The sequence below is a fragment of the Pholcus phalangioides genome, unplaced genomic scaffold, assembly GCF_987345545.1.
Source record: "Pholcus phalangioides strain wild (caught in Gottingen) unplaced genomic scaffold, Ppha-v1.0 ptg000042l_1, whole genome shotgun sequence".
Lineage (NCBI taxonomy): Eukaryota > Metazoa > Arthropoda > Arachnida > Araneae > Pholcidae > Pholcus > Pholcus phalangioides.
Window position 1 is genome coordinate 24,593,339 of NW_028301628.1, and position 25,746 is coordinate 24,619,084.

Here is a 25,746-nt window from a genome sequence, read left to right on the forward strand (position 1 = left end):
GGACAGAACTGTAATAATGAGGGTAAGGAGCATTATCCGTTAGTTTATGCCGTTCTTTCCCAATTTTTCTCTGATTTTTGAACTTGAATATCTCAGCGAATATTGCGCTAAGAAACGTGCTTTTTTTTTAGTGGCCTCAGAAGTGATAGGACAACTTTCGAATTGGGGTTTTTAGTTCAGGGTGTCTAGATAAAAATTAAAATTTATCGTTTTGTGACACACTGTATTTTCACTCTCGAAGGGGTGATTCAAGTATTACGTCAGCATCGAGGGAGGGAGGGGGTTTCGTATTTGCTGACTTTTGATGACAAGAGGGGAGGGGGATTTGAAGATTGCTCACGTCATCAACCACCCCTTTTTGAAGATATGAAATATTCTAAGATGCTGACGGGGGGAGGGGGGGGTCAGTGTTTTGCTGACAGGGGAGGGGTCAAAAATGGCTGAAAATCTGCTTACGTAATACGAATGGCCCCAAACTGTTGCAAGGCGATTTTTTTAAACTCACTTTAAGCAGTTTTCAAATTGGAACCATTCCTCTACAATGAACAGTTGATGAGATAAAGGCCGAATCAGGACTTACAGAACACTCTGTATATATTGTGTAGCAAAAAAAAAAAGAAGAAAATTCTCTCCCGATCAACAGGGCTGGTTGAAACTTATCCCTCTTATTTGATAAAATCGTTCTAATTTGTTTTCTTTAGACCCTTATATTCGTATATTTACTCTAACCTTTTCGGTTCTTGATTCACTGCGTTAATTCATTCAATTAGGGCTGCCAAGATTCGTGTCCTCTGTATAACAAGGGATCCGATATGAAAATATGATTAATTTTACGCAATAAATTTACTATAGTGGAGCCTGAGAAAAATTCTGGCCCCAAGGTCCCATCGAAGACTGGCATAAGGATCTCAAGACCCCCCCCCCCCACAAATCATTCAGCGGCCAAATTAAGAAAAAATTATTTAAAAAAATTAAATTTATGAGATGCGGGCTGAAATGAAGAAAATATTTTTTCTAATTAATAAAACCGATGTCCCCTCCCAGATTGACAACATTGGACGTAAAAAGGGTAAGTCATGGACGAAGATACGGAGCAAGTCCTAAAACTACTAGCACTACTACTAAACCACACATGCACCTCGTCTCCATATTCTCCTGTGAAACTTCCAACGAACTGGTGCATGTTGGAATTTGAGTGCACGTGTTGCGGAACCTAACGTGAAGTTTGTTTCCGTGTGATGCTTGTTATAGTGCTGCCATCTGCTATCTATTTATCGAACCATGAACATAACATGTAACTGTAAGTGTAATGATTGAAAATTTCTACCGTTGCAGGTCCGTTGCTTTCTGTGGAGAAATTTTTTAATGGGGAAATCGGCTTGTATTCACACCTCGAACTTGAAAACCACATTAAACCAACTCCAGCCGGCTACCGCTATGGCACCGGTGGTGTTCGAACCCGGATATGCGCGATGCGAGGCCATAACTATGACCACTGTCCGCGACAAACTAAAACTACTAGCATTAACAAGTAAAAAACAAGCAAACGCGTTCTTGCCAAGAAACAAGAGTTAACATGAAAAATAGCACCTGAATATTACGTCAGCATTACGTCAGCATCGAGGAGGGGAAGGGGGTTTCGGATTTGCTGACTTTTGATGGCAAGGGGAGAGGGGGTTTGAAGGTTGCTTACGTCATCAACAACCTTTTTTGAGTCAATATTTTGCTGACTTTTGCTGACGGGGGCGGGAGGGGGGAGGGGGGGGAGGGGGTCAATAATGGCTAAAAATATGCTTACGTAATACTTGAATGGCTCCTTTTCTATACACACAAACTTTGAAAAAATCAGATAACTTTACTGTAATGTATGATGTGTATGTGATTGATAAGTGATTTTAATTTTTTCCTCTAGTCCCCGGACACGCCGGCTTGGCAAAATGACTATCTATGTGGTACGGGAATGGAAATGTATACGGAGACGCTGTCATCGTCTTTCGTTGGGATGAGCTTTCCTCAGGCAGCAGAGTGAGTAATGAATAAAATTTACGAGTTATAATTACATGTTTGATATTTTTGTTATCACTTAATACAAGTTTGTTTCATTGTGAGTGCTATTTTACCTGCAGGTTATGTTTTGTTAAGTTGAAGCTACTGTTACTGGCCATAGAAGTTACGAATGAAGAAGGGACGGATTCAAAAATTTCTATCAATCCAAAGAGTAAAGTCAAGATGACGCCGGATACTCAGGGTTTCTTCATAGCACAGTCCGCGGATGAAGTCAAAAGGTAAAGACAACAATAACGTATCTGTTATGGTCAATATCACGAAATGTCAACACCGCAACCTATTCTAGACTTTTATGCGGATCGGACTTATATATGTGTGTGGTTTTGCTACACGTTTGCACACACACACACACCCGGAACCGTCGAAGGTTGTGCGCACCGGGCCCGCATTTGCAGTAATGCAGTGATATAAACAGTAAAAAACGCATTCTTCACATAACGCTTTTGAAATCCCAAATGATATACGTAATAGACTCAAGAGGTCAACCTTTTGGGTTACCGGGTTCATGAGAAATTTCTTTGGCCCAGAGCCGAAACATCTTCGGAAGGCCCCCTCCCCCAGTTCTCTTTTGAACCCGATTGTATATATTTATTGACGCGGGGGGGGGGGGGGGAGGACAAAAAATTAACATATAACTAGATGTAATTCATGCACAACAGTGTAAATTGACATAAAAATTGATTAAAATTTGAGATTAATAGATTAATATAAGAATCAATTTAAAAAAAGAATTTTTCGGAATCGATTCAAGAAATAATTTGAGAAGAAATGAAAAGTGGGAAATTAATGAAAATCCAAAAGTAAAAAAGGAAATTAATAATTTCAGAATCAGAGAAAGCCTTAAATAATTTGGGAGCCCCTACGTCCGGACCCGATTGAGGATGAAATTCATCGGCGACGAAAACGGTTTACGAAAACTTTGCTCCCGACATTTCAGCCCTAGCACGTTTCGTCCCTGGTGCATTTCGCCTGCCTTGGCCGCGTGAGTGACTCACTTGGTCACTCATAGGATTACTCGTTCATATATATAGTCACTCACCTGATCATTTATATGGTCTACTTAATCATACAGTCACTCACTTTGTCATTCATATGGTCACTCATTTGACCGCTCATATGTTCACTCACTCATGTGGTTACTCACCCAATCACCTACTTCACCAACTCTGGCCATATCGCTGGATTGCAATTTACTGCCATTAATGGGGTGGGTTGGAAATGCAGACGCTGTCTCTTGGTGGTTCGCCTCAAGTTCGTTAGGGGAAATATCTTATCTATATCTTCCCTCGGATTCGAACCCAGGACCGTGGCAACAACCTTCACGGTGGTAGACGAGCATCTTACCACCACGCCACTCAGACGCTATCGCACAATCATTTGGTCACTCACCAAATCACTTGGTCACTTCCCCCAATCACTTGGTCACTCACATTGTCAGTCACTCACACAGTCAGGACAGGCGAAGTGCATCGGGGACGAAACGTCGGAGGCGAAATTTCCGGATCTTACAAAAACAGTTCCATTCCTGTCCCAACACTGACGGGAAATTCAGAGAAAAATCGATGCAGTAGCACACACACACACACACACACACACAAATAAATAAATACTATTTTCATTGCTTATCACCTGCAACTGCACTGCACCTATTCTTTAGTTCTGTACTTAGAAATCTAGAGCGCAGGTCACATTTGAACACGCCTCATAATTCGAGCAGACTTGCCAAAAGAATGGAATCAACTCGTAAAATAGCCTCGAGCCATGAAGGAGAAAAATAAAGCAGAACATTCGTTAGAGAAAAGTTCCTCTAGGCGAGATTCCTCTTTTCGAATCTCCAGGACGAGGATCAAGACAGTTTTAGAAGCCGTTTTCCCGCAAAGAATCATCAAAGTTCACGACGTACTACAACTGTAATTCGCCCTGTGGCTACACAGGCAACACATTCCACACAAGCTTTTCAACAAGTAGAACTATTCCCCGGCCCTTTACACGCGCTCACATCCTCCGAAAGCTCTAACATTCGCAATGGGAAAGGAGATAGAGAACTTGAAATCTTCAGAGAAGTTTACGTCGCAGTACTACTTTCTGTACACGGTTAGTATACCCGACAGGTTAACGACTTTCGAGACTGCTATATTTCTCTGAATACGCGAAGGGTAAGCATCGTTACATCGAAGCTTGCAATTTCCGAAGGGGTAAATCGATCCGAAATCGAAATCGAATCGATAGTAACGATGCCTTTCTTGGTTCGTTCTCGTGCGGTTTGACCATTAAATTTCTCTCCCACCGCACCTTCTTTCAGTTAAACTACACCGGTATATACCCACTGTGGTACGAGTATACTGCTCCTCAGAGACGACCATAACGGAGAGATTCGAAACGGTAGAAAACTAATATTTCGCAAAAGATTGGATTTTCACATCAGTCCGTTTGCCGTTAACCAGAGAGAGAGAGAGGATTTCACTTCGAGAAATTAAACTCCAGTTTTGTAATGTTTTTTAGGTATTTTCCTCTAGCATCCCACCATACGATAGTATCTTAAAATGAATGAAGAAGAAACGGTTTTGTCACTTTGGATTTTTCGAAATTTCTCTCTAATTTTAATAAGGCAGTGAAATTGGAAACTTGAATAATCAGGGTGAGAATAATTGTTAGCAGTAATTTCATGTTCATGGAATATTCAATGTTAATTTGTCATCGAATTTTTATCGTTGCAGGATTCGGAAACATTAACCAACTGCATAAAGAGTTCATCCTAGTAAATCCGCCCTTACCAAACGCGGTGCCCGGTGCGAAAATAATAGCCTGGTCAGGTTCGTCTTCAAAAATTTCGAGGCACAAAAAATGTTTAGGACCCCTTTTTGCCCTGGGGAAGGGGGAGAAATCAGCATTCACATTATTTCAGAATAAACAGGAATGCTAAGAAATATCCATATGCAAAAAAAATTTGAAACACAACTAAATGTTAATTAACACAAAAATTAATGAAAATAAACAATTTTCCCAAAACTAATGAAAATAAAAAAAATTCCCAAAACTAATGAAAATAAACAATTTTCCCAAAACTAATGAAAATAAACAATTTTCCCAAAACTAATGAAAATAAACAATTTTCCCAAAACTAATGAAAATAAAAAAATTTCCCAAAACTAATGAAAATAAAAAAAATTTCCCAAAACTAATGAAAATAAAGAAATTTCCCAAAACTAATGAAAATAAAAAAAATTCCCATAACTAATGAAAATAAAAAAAATTCCCATAACTAATGAAAATAAAAAAAATTCCCATAACTAATGAAAATAAAAAAAAATTTCGAAAACTAATGGATTTTTTAGAATTGATGAATTAAAAATAGCAGAAATAAATAATTCAAGCACTGGTTGATATTAAGAATAAATGAAAGAAATAACTAAAGAGTTGATGGAAATTCAGAAATAACAGAAAAAAGAATTAAAAAATAGATGTGAAAATTCAGAATTGATGGGAGAAAAAATAATTCTAGAATTTACGAATATCCAGAATTATTGAAATCAATAATTCCTCAACTAATGAAAATTCAGAATCAATGTAAGAAGTAATTTAAGAATTGGTGAAAGCCTCCAATAATTTACCGTAATTTGCGGGGATAAAGAAAGCTGGGAGGCCTGTTTCGACAGCACCTGTCACACACCCCTGAGGGCGGCTTTGCGTCCTAGAAATATCTATTGATTGAAGATTCCACAGAAGATTTTGCCAAATAAATCCCATATTTCTCCCAACATATCTAAATTATCTCTTTATTATCCTTTGAACTGCTTCCATCTTCAACAGACGACGGTTTAGCAGACTGCTATCATCGTCTATTTTCACTATACAGACGCTTCAAAGATTTCAAAATTGCATATAGTCATTTGGTCATTTTTGTCCTCGGTAATTTTTTGCACCTGACTGCTAATCGGACCAGGGCCTATGCAGTTTATTGCCGATTACGAACGGCAATGGTTGACATTTTGCTCTTCTATGTTCTTCACCGAGGGGTGAATATAAATACCTATTTCTCACCGAGGGGTTGTTGCACTATCTCCACGGTCTGGGAATCCCTGCGGTGGCAATTTTTTTTCTGTGTGGTCCGTATCTATTATACCTCCGCGTCAGGAAAGTTTCTGGTATGGACGAATCGGGTATCCGACTCGCGACACCTTTTAAACATCCTTTGATACGTTGAGCGAGTATCTCATCGGTCCGGTCTACCGCATCCTAAAATTTACGTAAAAAGGCCGAGAGAATTTATATTCCTGGCCAGGGTTCGTCCTCCATCGCCCGAGTGGTGGGGTGGTAAGATGCTCGTCTACCACTGTGACGGTTGCCTTCACGGTCCCAGGTTCAAACCCAGGAGGAATGGAGATACAGTCGAATATCGTTATAGCGAAAATCTCGTTTCAACGAACACTTTTCTAATCTCGTGGTTAAGTTTACATAGGAACAATGCAAGAAACCTGGAATTCCTTTGTAACGAAATTTCGTTATTACAAAGTCTCCGGTCTCTTGGAGTTCGTTATAACGGGATTCGACTGTATTTTCCCTTACGAACTTTGAGGTGGCCACTGATAGATAGCGCCTTCTTTCCAGCTCATTAATGACAGTAAACAGCGATACTGCCAATGTTGGGGTTGTTTAGTGTAGTAAAGTGTTCTCTTCAACCGCTGCTTCTCGAGAATTTCGTATCGGTCCATTAAGTATTTAACCAAATTTTTAAAACCACTGCAGACTTAGGGAGCTGAATTTTTCAGTCGTGTCAGTAATAAAAGCCAAGCAGGAGAATCGAATGAAATTCAATGCAGTAACTTTATAACCAAGAAACAGCGATAAAGCCACGTATATATGAATTACTTATACCCCTGATGCTATCCACCGATGTTAAAAAAAAATGTTTACATCGCAAAATATTCTATTGCAAGTTTCAACTTTATTCATATACTCCGCACATCAAAAATAACTAACCCTCTCAGACTCGAGCATCAATTTTTTTGGAATTTTCAAAATCTTTTTGCATATTTGATACTCAAAAGACCTTAAAAACATAAATATCAGCAAATCTTTATTTTTTTCAATTCTTTCCTTTGGGGAGAAATAATTCACTTTGTTCAAATATTTTGAGCTAAGATAATTCAGGGCATTTTCATCTTTACATACAGTTTTTTCCAGAATTTTATAGATGATTTTATGTAATAAATCACACTTTTCCCGAAGGTACTTTTTCCTCTCTTTAGAAACTATCTTTAAAAATCTCTAGAAAGTTCGCTTCAAGTGCTGCTGCCCCTCTGAACGTTCATATTCACCATATCATACATGGTACTGACACTCATTCATTCCACTTATACTAGCAATGTGAGGTTGGTTTTGATGGAACCGGTTTTCATACAAATTTAACGAGGTTCATATCATAACGAGTTTTATAGAGTTTATATAAAAATATAGATAGTTATTTATTTATTTATTTATTCACGTCTCAACAGGCAAGGATTGCCCAATTACACAGATGGACAAGAGAAGAGAAATACAAAAATACAAATACAAATAACTACAAAAAAACAAAAGCGAGTGGAACAATATTAGAAATACATATGGAAAAGCATAATAACATGAATATCCAAATACTCACATACAACTTTTGAGAAATTCTCTTATAGTTGAATTGAACATATCGGGTTTTACATCGCACTGATTATATATAAAGGTATATTGCACATCTCAAAAATAGGGGACCGTCGTAAAATATTTGTTCGGGGTTTAGGGAGGCGAAAAGTTCGCCGAACAGGCCTATTTCCAATTGGCACGGAAAAATCAACAAGTTGAAGAAGGTAGCAGTCATCAATTATATTATTGAAATTTTTATACAAAAAGCGAAGGTAACTCCTTCTTCTTCGGCATACCAATGATTGGAAATGGAAAAAACGCCGCAGCTCAGTTGCACTTATGTCATTGATGTAGACGTTAAATTTCCTGTGAAACATGTAATGTAGAAATCTGTTCTGGACTCTTTCTAGAATCAGTGAGTCTAGATTGTTGTGAGGACTCCATATAATAGTGCAGCACTCTAGTTTCAGGAGCACGTAAGTCCTGGAAAGTGTCGCGATTGTTGCGATTGATTTGAAATTGTTGATGCTCCTCACAACAAATCCTCGGAGTTTTAAGCATTTATTGGTGAGATCATATATATGATCGGTAAATGCAAGCTTGGAGTCAAAGAAAACACCAAGGTCTTTGATTACGGAAACACGTCTGATCGAGACTGCATCAACCGTGTAGTCAAATTCGACCGATGACGATTTTCTTATATAGCTGATGACGTGGCATTTACGAACATTGTGCTGGAAGAAATTAGTCCCACACCAATCATGGAGAGACTGTAGGTCTCTTTGTAAAGCCATGCAATATTCCAGACTCCCAACTTCGCGATAAATTTTCACGTCATCAGCATACCTCTGACGCTTTGATGCACTGAAGCACCGAGGAAGGTCATTCACGAATATTAAGAAAAGCAATGGTCCTATATTCGAACCCTGGGGAACAACCTGATCCACTGACATACTTTATTGAAACTGCGTTATGAAATACAACTTGGGATGTTCTCAAATTTGAGTAGCTGGTGAACCACATGATAGAGTTCTCGGACACATTGAAAGAACGGAGTTTGTAAAGTAGTGTCTGGTGATTTATTTTGTCGAAAGCCTTAGTGAAATCCGTGTAAATGGCATGTGTCTGCTTGTTGGCGTCGATTGACTTAGCAAGATCGTGAGTGAGATGAGCAAGATGTGTTTCAGTAGAACGATTCGGCAAAAATCCATGTTGAGACGGAGATAATTCTAGACGAATATAGTTGTATAATTTGCAAATATACGATATGCTCGAAGAGTTTAGAGACAGCGGATAAAATAGAAATTGTTTTGATAAAATATAAATAAAAGAAAGAATAGAAATAGTTTTGAATTTCTTATCAATTTCGCACGTGCTTCGCATGTTCAGAAATAAAAACTAATCATATATAGGTATATATATACAGTGTATATATATGAGTGTGTGTGTGTGTGTGTGTGTATATATATATATTTATTGAATTTTCTACAGGGTATATTATTACTGCAAGAACTGCCATGGTGACGTCAAAGACGAGAAGCAAATCAAAAAATGCAAATGTAAAGCAGGTAAAGTACCTTTTGTATATCGAATATACAAGATGTCATCAAGATATCTCAGAACTCTTCCATCAGAATGAGAAAAGTGTCAAGACAAGTAATTTTTCCAACGGAACTCAGGTTCACAACCCACTTATTCGAGGGATACGTGCATTATACCACTTCAAATGTCGCCAAAATATGACAATCCTGCTCGCGTCATTAGTAACGACAAGGAAATTTCTTCTTTGCAGTAATAAACGATTACGGACTAGAGAAAAATGTCGTAGCTTTTTCCCTTTCTAACGGTATGTGTGTATGATACTATTGGGGTTACTATGATAATTTCCCACTTTTTCTGGCACCGGTGGTTTGAATTACTTGTTAACATGCGTTGTAAAATAAAACTCGTGCGACCCCAAGCTCTTGCCTTGATGTGTACTATCACCCCACTCGTTATTTTGGTGATAGAGTTCGTGGACACTAACTCCTAATACCTAAACAACGGTCATGAAATTAATCATAAGTAAATTTGGGCGTTTTTATTCCAATACATCTAGAAAAACCAATGATATGACAGGCATGGTATCAAATTTGAAGAAATCCTTTTACATGTAAAATTTTTTTAAACCTTATAAAAGCTTTTTTCAAACTTCATATTCCGCTGCTGAGTAATATCAATTATAAAGCTGAAAATAATAATGTAACGTTTTAAAAGTTATATATTTTCCATACGCTATTTTTTTTTTAACACATGGTATTTCTTCTCTTTTCGATTATTCTTCTCTTCCTATCGATATAGTCGCAGTGTTTAAGAAAAGTGTACGAGCATCACTACTACTCCGTAAAGCAAGTACGTCAATTTTACGTCTGCGGAATTTCACGCATAATCACCCACAAAATGCTTCTGCACTGCTTAAAGCTAATACTTCCGACGTTTCTCACATGCTTCTTCTATCCAAATACACACTCACTAATCACTGTATAAGAAACCTGTGACCCACATATTCCAACCTACTTCTATCAAACAATGCGATGGGCATTAGAGAATCGTGTGAACGTATTGAGTACACTCGTTTGACTCTTTCCATGGCACGGTACAAATGACTAACATCCTTTAAAATGTCATATCTTTTTTTATGAACTGGGCTTTCTTCTGGTTTTCAGTAGGTGCAAAGTAATGAGTATAGAGAAAAGTGTTTCATTGAGAAATGAGCTTTACTACATCCAGTCTTGCCAGGAGGAAAGTAAGGCTTATCTCATTCAGATACCACTACTATACAATCATACGGGCGGAACCTGTGTTGTGAGTGTGGCTCTTTGGTTATTATCGTTGTCAGATTTTTGCGTACGTTTCACTGATGCTGCAACCTTCTTCAATAATTCGAAGTGAGAATGACAAGTACTTAGAACCCGGCGTACTGTGTCAGGAGATGCAGTCGACGCTCGTTACTCTTATAACGATTCCCTTCATTATACGGAAAACGGATGTAATATTGGGAGGTCGTTATATCGAACGTTTACAAATGACCTTAATATTCAACTTCTCCCCAACTCTTTCCAACTGCTGGCATTTTTCTTCCCGTGAGTAATGAGTTTATGATTAGTTATATGTTTTATAATTGGAGCAACGGGCACCAATAATAAACAATTGTATAAAATTATATCGCAAAAAGCGCAATCAAATCTTCCATCAATCAGGAATCGTATCACAAAAAGGCGGAGCACTCCATTCCACTCGGACAGTTCAATCCACCTAATACAATTGACTCTTTGGCACTATTGAAGACTGAAAATTTCTTCAAGGCTTCAATAGAGATTTCGGATTCATCATGATCGTAACTCACAAGCAGTGGCACTAGCACGCTGTCATGGAAGAGACGGGGCAATCTTCTTAACTGGGGCGCTGGTACCGGAGTTACAGGGTGGATAAATAAAACCCGGACTGATGTAAAGTAACTTACTTCCGTTATCTCATATAAGGCAGGGTTGAGGTGGGAAAAATTTAGCAAAGATTGATATTAGTGGCCTTCTTGTCCCGTACTCGCAAGGATCAAATCATTCGCGTCGTTCTCCCCATGAAGACAGCAATCAAGTCGAAGTAATGTACAAGCCATTTGACTCAAAATGTACCCAAATGAACCCAACGACCAGGGAGAAAAGCTGCACGTGCGTCCAGTGGCACATAAGGGCTGGAGACCGCCGCCTGAGATTTCTGAAGAAGTCTGGGAAAGTATTTTGGGGCAAGTAAGAAGAACAAGTTGCCATGTTGAAGTGGGAGACATTCGATAATAGTCTAAATATACAATATATACAGCACCTCCACTGTAACGGGAAACGAGGAAACAAAGCAGTGCTGGGCAGTTTTGCATGCAGCAGTGAACATACCGCTAGTGGATTCGGAAGTGTAATCTGAAATAGAAACCACCAGCGGATGGGGCAAATGTCGACATTCGCCAAATTTTGGTCTTTCACCGTAACATATACACTTAAATAGCATGATAATAATTTTGTAACTTTGAATATTTGTATGAACTCTCAATGATATTTGTCCCCAATATGTATTGCTTTCATAGTAATGTTATGTGCATTCCCAATAAGTATTTATATAATATAAATGATACCATATATGTGAGTAATTCAAAATGTGAATGCTCAGCCCAATGAACGGAGACTGAGAACGTCGCAGTGGAGGCTCTGCGTGTTTTCTATGTGCGTGTATATTGCATATTCCGTAAAAAGAGTTACAGGAGATGGAGGAATCGGATCCCTAATATTCTCTGAATGTTGTTCAAGGAATGTGATCAATTTTCTTACCTTTTCTTTTGATTCTTCTCGACGTTGTATGGCAAGCATCCATGGTGTGTGGAGATGGGCAGCCGGCGAACGGAAATGAAAGGATGACGTCTCTGATCAGCATGTGGCGTAGTGCGGGGGGAGGGGGTGTTCCAGGTTCAAGACAAGAGCATTTATCGCTGCCAATTGCTTTGAAGACATGGAAGGTTGCCCGTAAAGCGTTATTTCATCCTATACATGGGAATTTAACATGGGGCTACGCTCATTGGTCAAGATCACTATTACAACACTAAAAGACGAGGCGGAGCTAAAGATGCAAGAGGTTTAAAATGCTTTAGTTTCTGTATATGTTGCGGTAAATGTGATAATTCAGTTTTTTGCATAATCGCCAAATGTCTCCGTAAGTTTAATAAATTTGTCACTTTTACCGGCGATTATGCATAGTACCCACACACAATCATCAATAGTAAATTCGATATATACTAAAAGAATTATCATTTGTACGAGTGATTATATACGTAATACTGCAGCTTACTTGGTTAATTTGATAAATACCGTATATACTCGTATATAAGCCGAGTTTTTTTGTGGAAAACTCCGTTTCTCAGGGGGGGGGGGGGTCGGCTTATACTCGGGTCAGTTTTTGATGAGAAAATACCTTCAATTCGTCGATTGTACAGCATCCACAAGCCTCTCAAAAACTATTTGAGGAATTTGTCGATCGAATGGTTGAGTTCCGATGATAAAGAGACTACAAAAAGTGGTGCCTTGACGAAACCTGACATTGGCCTAGTGTGCCAATGAGTACATGAGGCGTGGAATTCTGTTTCCGCCGATCCTTCAAAAAAGTGTTGCATCAGCAATGCGATGGACGGAACTGAAGATGTTATCCTCTTTGAAAGTGACAATGGCAGCCTAGATGAGGATAAAAACGAAGATGCCACACCTCCTCTGATGATCTGATGGATTGCGATTGGAAACTCAGAAGAAAGGGATTAAAAGTTTGAATCATTTTCTATTACAAATTTTGGCAAGCTATTCATTTTGCATGAAAATATGAGAATTTTTTTTCTCTAAAATTTACGGAGATATTTTGGGGTCGGCTTATACACGAGTGTATACGGTAGTTTAAATTTATCGCTTTTACCGGTGATTATGCATAATACCGTAGTGTAATTGATGAATTTGATAAATATGAAAATTTCCCAAATTAGTCTAGTATGTTTGACCTCCAGTATGTATGTTAGACCCAACTCGTCTTTTAGTGACGTAATAGTGATCTTGGCCAATGAGTGTAACCTCACGTTAGAATCATATGTATAGGATGGAATGACGCTGCCGGTAACGGTTCATGATTGGTGACAAATGAGATGAGCTCCCACGACCAGCCCCTGCTCCTATGCACCCGAGTTGCGTGATGGTAAGATGCTCGTCTACCCCTACTCTTAGCATTTACGTTCTATATAACTTCATGAAACTTTCGGCAAGTGTGATCGATCACTTTTTTCACATCTGCACAGGGCTGCTCTTACCCGGGACAGGGCCCGCTGAGATAATAATAGCGGAGCTAAATGCGTCTCAATTTCAGGGCAATAAAAATGTTTATGAACCCCCCCCCCCCCAAATCCCTTTACCCCGATTTTACATATTTTGTGGGGTAGGGGAATTGAAATCTATAAAAATTCAGAACTAATGATAGAAATAATTCCAGAATTTATGAAAGAAATAATTCCAGAATGTGGATGAAAATGTAGAACTAATCTTAGTAATAATTCCAAAATTGATGTGAAAAATAAGAATAGAATTAAATTAATAATTCCACAATTCATAAAAATTCAGAATTAATTAGAAAAATAGTTTCGCAATCTTGGTGAAAAAATCTTCCGATGACTTATAATGAGTGCGGAAGCCTCACAAAACGCGGGACACGGTGCGACCGCACCTGTCGTACACACCTCTAAATGAGGTTCTGCATCTGCAGAGCTACTCAAGATGCTCGAATCGACTTTTATAAACCAGCAAATAAACTTGAGAGAAGTTTCCTCTCTCCAAAGAAACTTATAAGCAATTATATGTGATTCTTCTCAAACATGAGTCATTACTTTCAGATACTTCTATGCAAGATACCCTGTTCACTGAACTACCATTGTATTGGATGCATCACAAGGAAACAGAATACGAAGTAAACTCAATATTCCAGCCATTACGGCCAACAAAAACGAAACGAAAAATATTCGGAAAAAACCAATACCATTCTCCAAAACATCAGGAGAACATTCGCTCTAACAAAAATCTCTCTCTTTCTTTCCAAGTCCTAAAATATTTACGGCCAGGCCATGAAAACATTCGCGAGGGGTAGTAACATCTAAGGTCGTGATGAGCATCCATTACACTTTAAAATCAGTCGAAAACAGGAATCTAAAAGTCTGGAAAAATAAGAAGAAGAAGAAAAAAAGGAAAGTTCCAGAGTTTTCTCGCGAATGTTCATCTTCAAACCAAAAAATTTAATTTCAAACAGCTTGAAAACTTTAAAAGGTTCGGAAACATTGGTTTTATTTTTGCCTATTTGTGGGTGTACATTTTACACGCCAACGTGAATATAGATATACGCACAGAGTGAGAGTCGATACACATATATCGCTGCGAAATATGGCATTTTCCTGTATATTAAAGGAGGAAAAGTAGGAGAAGGTGGAGAATGGATTTTTACACTGATTTAAATTTACGACCTCCTCGTAAAACGCCATAAAAATTTTTCACCGCTTTGCTTCAGGAAATTCAGAGTCTGGTGGAAGAGGTGAAATTTTATGTTCTATCTTTCAGTTTCGGAGCCATCAGAGAGAAATTTTAGCTCAGACTTTCCAAAGGGAAGGAGCATTAAAAAGAGTTTTCGATGTACCTGAGATGAATTTTCTAGACAGATAAACAAATAAAACGAAACCATACGTGAAATGAATGAGTAGTTTAGTTGAAATATTTAATACCCAGCAACTGGTCATAGACCGGGAATACATATAAACCGATAACGCATCTGTTATTTTTGAGCTCCTCCTATTTACAGTCGAATCCTGTTTTAACCAATGCCGTTACTGCGAAATTCTCGTTTTAACGAACACTTTTATAATCCTCCAAACAAGTTTACATAGGAAAAATGCAGAGACCTGGAATCCCTTTATAACGAAATTTCGGTATAACGAAGTGATTTCTCTGGTCTTTTAAAGTTCGTTATAACGGGGTTCGACTGTATATTCTAGACGTTGTTTCACCCGTGGCCCCTTAAGTAGACTTTATTTTCTTCTCGTCACCTTTCTGTCTTATTAACCCCCCCCCCCATCTCCCTCCCGTACAGGAGCGAAATCGATTTCACTTATTGAAAATCGGTTTTTTTTTCAATAAATTTATAATGAAGAAAAATTCTGCAAATAAGGTCAGTCTCCGGACACTTTGGACAGTTTTTCAGCGAGTTTCTCTGTCCTGACCCATCTCAATACCATGGGCCGGGCCGGACAATGTTCTGGGGCCCCATACTCAACTGGTAGTGATATCTTATACATGCTATAACTCTCGAAAATCATAATACCAGGTACACACACACGCTCCCTATGGAATATAATTCCCCCAGCCATACCGGATAAGTCCATGAGTTAACATGGCATTGGTTCTGAGGGTAGAGTTGGATTCTGAAGCTAATCACGCTTCCCAACCACCCCCCCCCCCTCCCAATATTTCACTGAAAAGCTTTATTTCTTTGCATCTGAACTTTTTTTCAAAGCTCTCTGTAACTTAACCAATTAACATTAAGAAGACTTCTAAAACGTTATGAGCATACTATGTAACGCATCTCTTGCAGTGACAGGACCGTAACTAGAATTTTTGGGAAAAGGTGTGGGGGGGGGGGGGGCATGGATCCCCCCCAACCACTGTAAAATTCAGTAATTTCATTGCAGTGTTTTTGTGACTTTCTAAAAATTGGCCGCCTGGGGCACTCCTCCCCCCTTTTCACCCATCCCGTTCCAGCACTGGTATTATCGCCATCTCTTTTCTACAATGCGAAGTACATAATACCTCTAAGTCACTTAGAGGTAAGCAACCTTCAATATTTTCTGAAGATAGGTCAGGTTGATCAAAAATGGTTACTTGACATAGTACATACTATTACATACATAGGGTGTGTGTCTCAACAACCATTTTTTTTTTAATTTCAACCTTCGATTCCATTAACATCAAAGATTTTCAGAATTACTTTCCCCGTTGCAAGTCACAAATAATTTCTGATACAATCCAGAAAGAAATTTCAAAGCAATTAATTCCGTTCTCTTTTCTACTATCAAGTAAACATTAATTTTCTCTAATCCTCTTTTCTGTCTCTCGAGTCATTGAGTCCAATATCAGTTGTGTCCGATGACCTATAGGCCGGGGGAAAAAAAGATATATATATATATATATAATATTAAATGTACGTAATCCCCCCCCCCCCCATGGAACTGCAATTGAAAGTATCTTACTTTACGTTTGTGTTTTTTTTTTCACAAATTGCTTCGCCATGTTGTATTATTACTACAGGGACTTGAACTTTAAGCAACTGGGAGAAAAGAATCAGAGAGAACTTTTATTTTATTTTATATTTTTCTATTTCATCCTTCTTTTTTTTCGTGTTCCGTAGCTTGATTGAATTTCTCAGATATCGATCACCACCGAACGCGCATGCGCTACTGACCTTAATCCTTCTCTGAAACGTGACTAGATTCTCACGAATCTTTTCTTACTTTGGAGAAGCTTTTTTTTTTCTCTCTCCCATTTCTTACATTTTTTTTTTTTCTTTTCCTTTCTCTTCCATGTAAGAAATGTTTGGATTCCCCCCATGAAAAGTTACCGCTTGTGAATGTATTGGCATTTTCAAAAACTGATCCTCTCCAGGTAGTGTCATAGCGGAAAGTGGGTGCCAAAAATAAAAAAAAATAAGAACGTGAATTTCAGCTGGAGATGTTCGTCATTTATAATACTTGACACTTTGGATATATATATGGAAAGTTTCTCTTGTGGCTTATGTTATGTGTTTCCTTTTGGGAGAAATATCCTTAGATGTATGTACGGAGCATGATTCATGTTTCTAAGATGGAGGAGAAAAGCAAGAAAAAAGACGGACTTACGGTTTCCTGAACTCGCATTGCTTCGCGTTCCTTGGAGAAAACGCAATGGTCAACTTGATAAATGATGGTCAGGTCCTGGAAGAATGAGTTGCACGTGACATTAAGGAGATTTTCAGCTACATATTTTGGATGGGAAGTTGGAAACAACAAAAAATAATCTTTTATTAATTATGTTATTATTATTGCTGTGGAAATAATGTTAAATCATCATATTTAGGGGGGGGGGGAACCTAAATTGATCCGGCATGTCATAATATAAACACAAAATCTGAAATAATAGGCAAATTGCCAATAAGGAAGCTCTTCTTCCTAACCAGATCATGGCCCACTACTATGCCTCAATGAAGTGATACAAGCAAGTAGTCGAAGAAGGCATGGGCAATGCTGGAAGCGAACAAGAAGGCAGTAAAAAAAGTTAAAAAAATACCAAAAGTTGAGCAAGAAAAAAATATAAACATGATTCCACTAAATTTAGTGAAGATCGCTGGATTGTTACAGAAAGAACGTAGTGTTAAATAAGTCAAATTCAAAGCATTACACGACCTAAATACCGTATAAAACGTTCTTTTAAAAGTTTGGGAGACTATGCTATAGACCATAGAATCGGTTAGGTGGGGGTGCAGAGAAGAGCTACGCGAGCTCTTGTTGGCACACAAAGCTTGAGCTATGACCTTATAATATGACCTTATTACTATATGACCTTAATAAAGACGATTTTTTTGAATATTTTTTACATTGGAGGAACGTAGGCGTCACCGGGATTCCATCGAAGTGCTTAAAATTTTCAACGAGATGGATCGGATGGTCCACGAATTATCATTACGCCGTCAATCAACTTCTCTTCGACAAGGGGACACCAATATCGTTTAGTAAGAGACAATTCCAGGTTGTGGTGTCGCAGGGAGTTTTTCACTAATAGGGTTGTTAATGAATGGAGTATCTTCCGAAAGTCGTGAATTCTAAGACAATCGACACGTTTAAAAAAAAGTACGATAACCATATTAGAATAAATTGAAAAGCTATCCATAATACTTAGGTAAGACAACCATAATTAATTTAATGTGGGCAGTGCATTATATAATATTACTTACTAGTTTTTTCTTTCGAGACATATGCTTTTATATTGAGTTGCTGTGTTTTGGTTATACATTATTTGACATGCATATTTTTTACGGGCATCTTTTTTCAGCCACCTCGCAATGCAAGTTGCCTGTTGTGGCCTTTGTGTTTGTATTTGTATAAATGTTTTCGTTTAAAGTATTAAATATTAAAGCCCACTAAAAAAATTTCATTAATTTTTGTAAAGAGCTTTTAATTTTTATATATCCTTGATTCATCTGGTCAGCGTAATTAATCAATTTCATCAATTAATAAGACAGAGAGGGCTGAAAGTCCATGATACATTTCAGAAATTAATATAAAATTAACTATTTGAAGCATATATGAGAATCTGCAATATCTTTATCAAGAGTTTTGCAATATCGAAGCGAAAAATTCTTGTCACCGTCTAGAATTTTTTTTACGAAAAATAAAATAGAAAAATAATTCAATTTTTTAGGCATAGATGACGCTTCACCACAAAAAAAAAATGTTAGAAGAAGCAAAAATTAATTTTTATTTAACGCTTACCGCATTAAAATTTTTGGCTTACCTTGTAATTTCAATCCTAGGATAAAAATTCAACACGAATTGTTTAAAAAAAACAGGTTCAATAAATTTTGTTTACGTTTACCGGAAATATACGTCTCACTCATACATATTGAAAAACAAAAATTTCAATTCCCCGAAAAAACCGAAAATTTTCTACTCAATTTTTTTCCCCCCAACGTTGATTCTAGAACATTCTATTTTTAGCCATTTCGATGACATCAAGTATGAGGAACAGTAGACAGAAGAGTCCCGGAAAAGGAAATTCAATGTCTTCGCTGACGTCACCGTCTAGGAAAAGTAGGAACCTTCCTGGAGGCGGTGTGCATGCCAGGTAAGGTCTTACTTAGTCTTTCTTACCGTATTCTTGAAATTACTTTTTTTTTTCCTCCCGCTAGTCTTTTATTCTGACATCATTATTCAGTTACTGAACCGTTCGAGGAGACTTTTCTTCTGTTTAAAAAAAAAAAATCTCAATAAAATGCCGCTGTAACGAAAGATCTTTGATATCGCACGCAACAAAGATCTTACCTGCTAAAGATAAAAAATTTATTGCTTTTATTTCTCCATTCATACATCGTTAGTTATAAATATTTCTTTCAAACTGTTTAGTTTTTATTGATTTTTTATGACTGTAATTAAATTTTTTAACTTCAAAATACACTGCTGGCCACCCAAATTGCAACACCAAGAAAGACAAGAGATATCGCAACAATATTTATTTTGTAGATAACATGTTGACCAAGCATCAAATGATTAAATTTATAGACTTCTGTGAAGTGTGGTTTCTGCCAAAATCAGTAGCCAGAGTAGCCGCCATTGTTGGAGATCACCGCTGCCACACGCCTCGGCATTGATTCAAAGAGACTTTGGATGTGTTCTTGGGGTACAGCAGACCAAGCAGCTTCCACGCGTTGCCAAAGTTGATCTGGTGTGGCAGCTGGGGATGTAATCTGGGTCAATCGTTGAGCAACCATGGACCACATGTTTTCTACCGGCGAAAGATCCGGAGAGCGAGCTGGCCAGGGAAGCAATTCAATCTGGCGATTGACGAAGAACCTTTGGACAATGCGTGCCACGTGTGGTCGCGCATTATCCTGTTGAAATATGGCTGTGGGCAAGCCCTGAAGGTAAGGAAGGACAACTGGCTCCAACACCTCGGAGATGTAGCGCTTGCTTTTTAAAGTACCGGCAATGCGTACTAGAGGAGTGCGAGAGTGATATCCAATACCGCCCCATACCGTAATACCCGGTGCAGGACCAGTGCGGCGGTGCATAACGCAGCTGTTCAGCGTCCTCTCTCCACGGTATCTCCAGACTCGAATCCGACCATCGTGGTGTTGCAGACAGAAGCGTGACTCGTCAGTAAAGACAATTTCATTCCATTGTGCCGTCCACATCATTCTTTCATCGCACCATTGGCGGCGGAGACGTCTGTGGTTCTGCGTCAAGGGTAGACGAAGCAATGGACGTCTTGCGGACAGACCACTCTGCTGTAAACGGCGTCGAATGGTACGCGCAGACACTGGATGATGCGGTACAGACTGAATGTGCTGTGCTATGGTTCGTGATGTGGAGATAATCCACAATCTCGGTAGGCCACTATCCTTCCTCTGTCGAACTCGGATACTTGATCAAAAGATGATCGCTGTTTTCTACGAGGCATAATTGATCGTTTTTTTGAAAAAACCACAAGAAAAACACAATTGCCGTACTTCAAATCGTCGAAATCTCCAAGCCTTAAATAGCGCTTTGAAGTGGCGCCACAGGCGCGCGTGATGTGCGTCTGCGCTGAAATTCTAATCATTTGCATATCTCACCTCTGCTAATGCATGTTGTAAATTTCATATTATTTGCATGCTTCCTTCAGGGTGTTGCATTTACGGTGGCCAGCAGTGTATTTTAATTCACTATTAGTTTTTCTACGAATTTATTTTCACGGCTAAAAGAACTGGCAGTTTTAGTTTGTAATAAACAATCTCAAGTAAACAAAATCGGGGAAATTAATTACACTGCTAAACACTGATTTTGTTCTCAAAGATATGTCAGTGATTTTAGGATGATTTTTCTGGGAGGTGGTATTGAATCTAGCATTGGTTTTGTCAGATTGTGGCTCTATTTTTTGAGATAAAGTTAAATTTCAATGGCAATACAAGGCAGCGCACGAATCACATTGAAACTAAGCGTTATAAATAAATACAGTAAATCATTGGCAGATATTTCAGCTATTTTAGGATGATTTCGGGGCTCTGATTCTGAATCTGGCATTTATTTTGTCAGATTTCACCCTAGTTTTCGAGATGAAGTGAAAATTAAATTTCGATGGGAGTACATATAAGAAACATGCAAATCGAATCGTATGCGTATGCATTATCTCGAAAACTAGGGCTAATTCGGCAAAAAGGGGCCATTCGAGTGTTCTTTAAGCAAATTTTTAGCCATTTTTGACCCCCCTTACCGATTATTGTCAATTAGCTCCAAATAATAAGTTAAATTCTTGATCCCAAACTTTTCAATGCTTCAAGTACTCTTGTGAATGCGTAGGAGGTTCGCGTACCTTCTAAGCAAGGTGGTTCTGTATTCATGGGACAAACTTTAAGAGGTGGCATAAGACTCCTAAACAAGCATTTTTGGTCATAGAATATGTGGTCGAATCCCAATAGCGAAGGCGATAGAATGGTTTTTATAGAGTGCAAAACAGCACTTCACCAAAAGCAAATGGCGTATTTTTCTGACGGATTTGCTACAATAAACGCAATATCAACCATTAGGTGGATGCAGGGTATTGTAATGTGGTAAGGCCTTCTCATGGTGCAACCTGTGTAACGCGAATTCTACCAAAAGAAACCATTCCGCTTGATTATTGTTTGGCAAAGCATAACCTTGATGGTTCTTGCACCAATAAACATAAGCTCCAATCCGAAGGTGCATATGACCCCCTCAAATGGTTGATAGTACATACCATTCACACCCACAGGGCACTAAGCCGAGATTATGGTGTATTTTTGCAGTAAAAAAACGTAACTCACTCCCTCCTCGTAAAGGAATAAAATGCAAACCCTCTCCCTCTTGAGGGAGCATCGTGATTGCGCTACTGCTCCTTGTATATAACAGAGATTGGGGTTCCTTGAAACCCCCAGGCTCATCATTCACGATATTTGAGAGCAAGTGTGACCTCAGTATATGATTGCTATTGCCAATCTCTATTTCCTATCCTGGCATTTAACGATAAAACGCGATTTCGAGAGGCAAAACCAGTATTTTCTGCAAATAAGAAGACGATCAGTCCACCCTCCTTTCTAGGTTTCTTACCGTGAATTATACCCCCCCCTCCAGGGGGCACACGTTCCACAGGTTGGTAACCCTAGAAGATAATACCCCTTTGATTATAGTTAGGAACACTCATTTATGACTTTTGTTAATTAATAATGATTATTTAATTTTTATTAATAATTCGTGATTCCAAAACAATTTTTTTCAAGTAACAATGACTTTCTACAATGCTGTTGACAACAATGCTTTCTTTTCGTGAGGGGAGGGATATATTATTCCCCTTCCGCGATGCTGAAATATTTGAACATGTTTTTTCATGATAACTCAGAAATAAATACTCATTCTATATGAAGTGTGTATTCAGCAATGTGAATATATGATTCAACAATGCATTTAATTACGTTTCTACGAATAACACGTCTCTTGGAGCATAATCCTACATATTACGGAATCCTTTATCCCTGGATACTTGGTCTTGACTGTCCTAAATCAATGGTAGAACTGGGCACAACGGCAAATATGCAAAATGTTGGAACAGCTGCGAGTGACCGATCGATCACTGGCTCACCTTGTAGCTTCCCCGCCCCTCATTGCCTCGTGTTCACTCGTCGTGCCATACAAGCAAATACTGATATTAATAACCCCGGGGTTTCCTGTCCACGTTTTGTGGACGACGCGATCTACACGTCGTTATGTATATGCGCACGTATGGATGTAGTGCTTCGCCCATAAATTTGCCCGATGGGCGGACTTGTATTTACGTTATTGCAAGGAAGGGTGGCCGAATGCATTCATTATGTATTTCGACGGGTTCTCGGATGGTCCTACGTGGCACGTGACAGCTTAACTCGGGTCTCAAGTCAGGACAAATTTTCATATACACGCGGATCGCTATCAAAGAATGGTGTCATCTTTTAAACGCAGCTTTTCTGTTGTAAATGTTGCAAACACCTAGTTTGGTACTTTAGGCGAGTATCTTATCGGCCTGGGCTATCGCACCCCTAGAATCAACCCATTGTTATGAAAGTTGATATTTTTTTTTTATTTAATATTATTTTGCCCTGCGTATGGAATATTGACTTCCAGCCATTTTTGAGGGGGCCTAACATGACGTATATTTTTGGGACTTTCTCCGAACACATTTTCTCGCTTCGCTTTCAAGCTTTTGGCAACAAATTCGGATGATTGCTATTTGACGAATCGGTGATAAATCTTATCTTAATCTAACCGCACTGTAGAAAAAGGAGAAAAAAAAATAGAAGAGAAAAAGAACCCTACCTGTTCACCTTTTTGCTCTCATATGTGGAAAGATGCATCATATGAGGAGAATCAGTAACAGGTGCATAGAAAAACGGAGGGGAGAAAAGCAACTTCGGTTCATAGGATTACAATAAGACTATAATGAGGAAAGAGGAAAGAAAACACAGAGAGCTGAATTGAATTTATTCCACTGGCGTTTGGACGAAATATTCCGTCCGCGATCGTAAAGGGCACGACTGTTCAACTAATATATCTTCAAAACGCTACTCACATAAACGTGAAAAAGTTCAAGCATGCGCCACTTGCATTTCTAACATGGAAGACGAATTACTTCAAATATAGAAGCCAGGTGGCAGCACTTATTGAACATGAGGTATGCATAGCATTGACGTCATATTAAGGTTAGGCCCACACACGTTAGTTGTAAATATAGCCACTGGAAACCTATCCCGACTCATCATCCGCCATTAATTTGCAGTGTGACGTTAAATTATCGTAACAGCCAATAGCTGTTCTCATGCCGTTTTTTTGTTTATTTTTTTTAATGATTTGACGTCACTTCGCACAGAAAACTAGTTTTTTTCACCCTCGATGAGTCCGCTAGGAAAGGTATATAGTCGGCTTACTTATAAGCACATGAAATCTTCCGGCGTGCATTAGTTCGTTAGAAATTCCAAAGAGGAACGCGTCCTATAGTAAATTGATAGTAATGGTCTCATAGAAAGTGATGCCGAACCCCCTGCGCAAGTAGTTGTTTGTCCCTTCTCCACGCCCGCTCATGATTTTCAGGTGGATAATGGAATATAACGCAACTACATAGCTATTGTTTGATATAAGGAAGAATATCCTCAGTATTTCATGGCCGTGAAAATTTATCACTAATACTATCATGTATATATATATATACATAGTAATGGGGTGTCTCAGAGGGCTTATAAGTAATGCATGGCTTTCCATTAGCGGGAATGTGTGTGTGTGTGTACAGAATGACGTTTTTCAATGGTCAAGAAAGAATCAAAGAGCTCATCCCAACTGCCGCTTAAAGACTCAAAATCGCAAACAAAATATGCAAATTCACCTAATCACTCAATTACAAGTGAATTAATTCATTCCTACTTTTAAAAAAATTTATTGATGGTGATTCTTATAAATTTATATAAAGTATAAGTACCTGCAGAGGCTGTCCCAAATTGTTTGCACATCTGATATCCCCGCAACCGTTGACTTTGGAAACACTTTCAATTACAAAAAATGTTTTCAAATGACGTGTGGTTAGCCAAAATGGGGGTTCCCAAGGGGTCGAAAAATCTATATATATAAAATTGATTTTCTGTGTGTGTGTGTGTGTGTGTGTGTGTGTGTGTGTGTGTGTGTGTGTGTGTGTGTGTGTGTGTGTTCTCTATACAAATCTACAATTTTAGATCGATCGTCGCCAAATTTTGCATATATACCAAATGGGACCCGACTTGAACGATAGGCTACTTTAAAATTTCGTCAGCCCAGGGCAAATGCCCCAAATGGGCAAAAAACTGTCCGGCAACAATGGTTTTTGGGCCTCAACAATCACTTTCCGAACGTTTACTTTGGTTACCGTGGTTCCCTAGCAATGCGTTTCAGACGTGTATATGCCTTTACAACGGTTTGTCACTTCTTTAATCCTGTTAGTATATGTATAATAGTTAATGCCTTTATAATGGTTTGCCACATTTTCAATATACTCTCAGTAATGAGGTTTTTTGAATAGACGTCATAATCATCATCAGCATCGCTTTGAAAGTCATAGAAATCAGTGCTAAAATTGTCGATTTTACTGTAGAAATGCGGAAATTAGTGGGATTTTCCGCCCCATCAATAATTTTAAAAATTGTATTGAATTCTCGATTTTTGAAATATTCAGTTCGCTTAGAGATATACGAAGCCCAGGAGATTAAATATGAAGTAATTATCCGGACCTATACTTTTGAGTTGGATATTCAAGCAATATCATTGATTTCATTTATATCTTCTCAAGTATGAAAATGAATGTCTCCATATTGTCTCTTTTGATATTTATTTGCATAAATTCATGTGGGTTAGGATATTTTAAAATTAGTTATGAGCCCGTGAATCGGGCATCGAAAAAATTCCACAGCTTTAACTAAGGATTTTTGGAAGCTGGAACAGACAGATGGATAACTTGAAGTTCAGGGGGGGGGGATCGAAATATCTAGCGCCCCTTAAAAAAAGAAAAATATATATTCATTTCTACGTTTCTGTGTAAATCTAGATTTGTTTATTTCATGAATCGCGCAGGTCGCCATATTGGTTAACTTGGACACGGTTTGTATGTCCCTCAAGAAAAAGAGAGGGAGATATCACGTGATCCAAAAAAGCCTCATTGAAGAAAACCCGGGCAGCGC

The 25,746-nt window shown here is 38.4% G+C and overlaps 1 protein-coding gene across 1 annotated transcript in view; it reads left to right on the plus strand.

The window, feature by feature from the left end:
* The window catches only part of LOC149064675 (calcium-activated potassium channel slowpoke-like), a 245,649-nt gene that overhangs the window by 196,042 nt on the left and 23,861 nt on the right, over positions 1-25,746 (plus strand). Inside the window, exons 13-16 of the mRNA XM_089255428.1 lie at positions 1,913-2,025; positions 2,127-2,285; positions 9,175-9,251; positions 19,022-19,148. Coding sequence (XP_089111554.1) covers positions 1,913-2,025; positions 2,127-2,285; positions 9,175-9,251; positions 19,022-19,148 — 476 coding nt within the window. The remainder of the gene's footprint in view (positions 1-1,912; positions 2,026-2,126; positions 2,286-9,174; positions 9,252-19,021; positions 19,149-25,746) is intronic.